We start from the raw sequence: 4,249 nt of genomic DNA, 5'->3' as shown, positions 1-4,249 counted from the left end.
GCTTTTCTTATTGTTTAGTAATTTAGCTTGTGAATTTTGTCCTTCCTTATTTCATATGTCGCTTCTCTTTCACCACTTTCTTTTCTTCTGTTCCATATAACATTCTTTAGCATATTTATTTTTAAGATTGAGGTTAATTTTTATCTACTATAAAATTAAAACATTGTCCATAAATTAATTTCAGTTGCATAAATTAGTATCTCCAAATTCTTGCATCTTAATTAAATTTTATTTGTGGAATTATGATGTCTACTATCAATAAAAACTGTTGTTGAACTGTTTGAGAGATTCTTTTGTTCTATCTTCATTAGTGAGTTATATAGCTTGTGCTCATAGAATTTATGTTGCTTAGAATTCCTTTGTGTGAATTGTTCCAAAGTCAAATGAGTTGTTATGTTATATTAAATGGTGGTAATGTTGAGTTCACAGATTGGACTACGTGTTTGGCTGTTTCTGAGCTCTAACCAAAAGTAGTGGTGTTAACTTATACACACAACAATGGATCGGAGTTGGATAAATTTTTTACGCACAACAAATGAATATGAGAATGGAGTAGAAGAATTTCTTGAATTTGCAAATATGAATGTTCCGGATAATAATGGAAAATTCTACTGCCCATGTGTTAATTGTTTGAATGAGAGAAAACTACCGACTGACATTATTCGGGAGCATGTTCTTTGTGATGGTTTCTTAAAGAGCTACACAAAGTGGATATGGCATGGTGAATTAATAGACATGCCAAGTGTAGATGTGTCTGAAGCAGAAGAAGTTGATTTAGAGATGGATGATCGAATGGAGGAAATGATTCGTGATATTGGACATGATTCCTTTCAACGTGCAAATGTGTATGACAATTTGTGCAATGACGCAGAAAAACCTCTGTACGCAGAATGCACTAAGTATACTCGATTGTCAGCGGTATTAAAATTGTTCAATGTGAAGGCAAGAAATGGGTGGACTGATAAAAGCTTCACGGAATTACTTGAGTTGTTGAGTGACATGCTTCCTAAAGGTAACACGTTGCCAACACGCAATTATGATGCGAGAAGATATTGTGTCCGATGGGTATGGAGTATCAAAAAATTCATGCATGCCCAAATGATTGTGTCTTGTACAGGAAGGAGTTAGCCATGTTACATCAATGTCCACGATGTGGGGTGTCACGATACAAACAAAAACATAGTGAGTTTGAATCTATAGTAAGGGTCCTCGGCGAAAGTTTTGTGGTATCTTCCTGTAGTTCCACGGTTGAAACGTTTATTTAGCAATGCAAATGATGCAAAACTCATGAGATGGCATGCAGATGGACGTATAACAGATGGCCATTTGAGACATCTAGCAGATGGTTTGCAATGGAAGAAAATTGATTCCATGTTCCCAAATTTCTCCAATGATTCAAGGAACATTAGATTTGGACTTGCTACAGATGGAATGAATCCATATGGTAACTTGAGCAGTAAACATAGTTCATGGCCTGTTCTATTAGTGATTTACAATTTACCTCCTTGGTTGTGCATGAAACGCAAATATGTTATGTTATCCTTAATGATCTCGGGTCCAAGACAACCAGGAAACGACATTGATATTTATTTAACCCCATTAGTTGAAGATTTGAAGATGTTATGGGAGGAGGGTGTTGATATGTTTGATGGGTACATAGTGATTCATTCAAGTTGCATGCCATGTTATTTTGTCAATCAACGACTTTCCAGCGTATGGTAATTTAAGTGGATATAGCACTAAGGGTCACAAAGCATGCCCTATATGTGAAGAAGGCACATGTCACCATCAACTACAACATGGAAGGAAAACAATATCTTGGACATCGAAGATTTCTTAGTACAAACCATCCATATCGTAAATTGAAGAAAGCATTTAATGGGTGTCAAGAAAATGAATTAGCTCCAATGGTTTTAAGTGGGTCACAAGTATATGAGCGTGTGAAAGACATTGGGGATGTGTTTGGAAAGATGAAAAATAAAGGCACTTCAAGCAACATATGGAAGAAAAAGTCAATTTTCTTTGATCTCCCATATTGGAGGGTGCTTGATGTGAGACATTGTATAGATGTTATGCATGTAGAGAAAAATGTGTGTGATAGTATTATCGGAACACTCCTCAATATTCAAGGCAAGACGAAAGATGGTCTAAATGCTCGTTTGGACTTAGTTGAAATGGGTATAAGAGAACAATTAGCTCCACAATCACATGGTAAGCGAACATACTTGCCTCCAGCATGTCACACATTGTCTAAACAAGAGAAAGAAGTTTTTGTGAGATTTTACAAGGTGTGAAAGTTCCACTAGGTTACTCTTCCAATTTTAAAAGACTTGTATCCATGAAAGATCTAAAATTACTTGGATTAAAATCTCATGATTGTCATGTATTGATGCAACAACTTCTACCAGTGGCTATTCGAGGCATATTGCCTAAGAATGTTAGATATACCTTAACAAGATTGTGCTTCTTTTTTAATGCAATATGTAGTAAGGTTATCGATATTGAGAAGTTGGATCAGTTAGAAAATGAGGCTGTACTCATATTGTGTCAGTTGGAGATGTACTTTCCTCCATCATTCTTTGATATTATGGTCCATCTGATTATTCATTTAGTCCGAGAAGTTAGAATTTGTGGTCCAGTATTCTTACGGTGGATGTACCCTATTGAGCGATACATGAAGATATTGAAAGGGTATGTAAAGAACCAATATCGTCCAGAAGCATCAATTGTTGAAAGATATATTGCAGAGGAAGCTATTGAGTTTTGTACAGACTACTTATCACAAGTTGAAGCTATAGGGGTACCGAAGTCTCGTTACCATGGAAGAGATGCTGGTAAGGGTACTCGAAGTGCAAAAGTTATAACTTGAGTAGAGATGAAGTTCTCCAAGCACATTTATATATATTGAATAACACTAAAGAAGTCATCCCTATTTAAGTGCTCATAAAGATATTGTGAAGAGAAATAATCCACGAATGTCTCAAAAGTGGGTCATTAATGAGCACAACAAAACTTTTTTGAAGTGGTTCAAACAACAGGTTCAAAATGACAATACAACTTCTGATACATTAAATTGGCTAGCAAGTGAGCCAAACTATGATGTCTTATGCTGGAGTGGGTATGATATAAACAATTATACATTTCATACAAAAGACGAAGATGAAAAAAGCACCACACAGAATAGTGGAGTAATGGTTGTAGCTGAATCAATGCATTTCTCAAGTTCAAAGGATAAATATCCGATTATGGCCTCAATGTGCTACTTTGGTGTAATTGAAGATATTTGGGTAATAGATTACACAAGTTTTAGAGTACCTATTTTTAAATGTAAGTGGGTTGATGGTAATACTGGCGTGAAGACTGATGATCTAGGTTTTACCTTGGTTGACCTAGAAAAGGAAGGTTATACTAAAGAGCCATTCATCATGGCATCTCAAGCAAAACAAGTGTTTTATGTCACTGATCCCGCTAACAAAAGTGGTCAGTGGTTCTCCAAGGCAGAACCATACATTATACTGATTACAATGATGAATTGATACTTGATATTAGCGAAACTCCATCCTTCTCATCAAATATGCCGACCTTGAATGTTGACAATGAAGTAGATGATGTTCATGCCGTACGTGATGACCACAACGAAGGGTTGTGGGAGAACGTTCTAACTTGACCCATTTATTTATGTGCTCATAAACTTGTGTATGGCTTTTCTTCACCCTCTTCATCTTTCTCAGTTCAAGTTCATTGGTACATTTTATCCCTTCTTGTTCATTGTTTTAAAAACTATGATTCATGTGGTTCACTTCATCTTTGTTTCTTTTATATTCTTCATAGGTGGGTAGGTTCGAAGTTTTGATCAGAAGCCATTACAAACAAGATAACCTAATACCCATTGCTTTCAGGTAACTTTTATATTCTACTTTTTCTATATGATTATGTGAATATTCTTTAAAACCCTAAAGTTACAATAGTGAACTGGTTGATATATTGCAAGATATACATTTATGTGTGTTTATAAAGATTTCAAAATATGAAAAGGAAAAAAGTACGGCTATACATACAACCAACTACTTCTTTGAACTTGCATAAGTTGTCTACTTTCAACAAGAATATTTTGCTTCTAGTGCAGGAAAACGAGAATATTTTGTTCTCAAGGAAAACAATGCATTTAACTATGAATAAAGGTTATTTAACTCGATGAACTAAATATGTCTAAAAATTTGATTCGAAGAGTGGAAAAAAACCCAACTGT

General features: G+C 35.2%; 1 protein-coding gene across 1 annotated transcript; it reads left to right on the top strand.

The window, feature by feature from the left end:
* The first annotated feature begins 498 nt into the window (after positions 1 to 498).
* On the top strand, positions 499 to 2,294 carry LOC114180495. The gene is made up of 4 exons (XM_028066809.1): positions 499 to 1,065; positions 1,118 to 1,182; positions 1,266 to 1,444; positions 1,729 to 2,294. The coding sequence occupies exons 1-4, from the start codon at positions 499 to 501 to the stop codon at positions 2,292 to 2,294; spliced, it is 1,377 nt and encodes a 458-aa protein (XP_027922610.1).
* The last annotated feature ends 1,955 nt before the right edge of the window (positions 2,295 to 4,249 follow it).

Source organism: Vigna unguiculata, chromosome 4 (assembly GCF_004118075.2).
Source record: "Vigna unguiculata cultivar IT97K-499-35 chromosome 4, ASM411807v1, whole genome shotgun sequence".
Taxonomy (NCBI): Eukaryota; Viridiplantae; Streptophyta; class Magnoliopsida; order Fabales; family Fabaceae; genus Vigna; species Vigna unguiculata.
The sequence above is the reverse complement of the archived record's forward strand: the minus strand, read 5'-3'. Positions and strand labels throughout refer to the sequence as shown.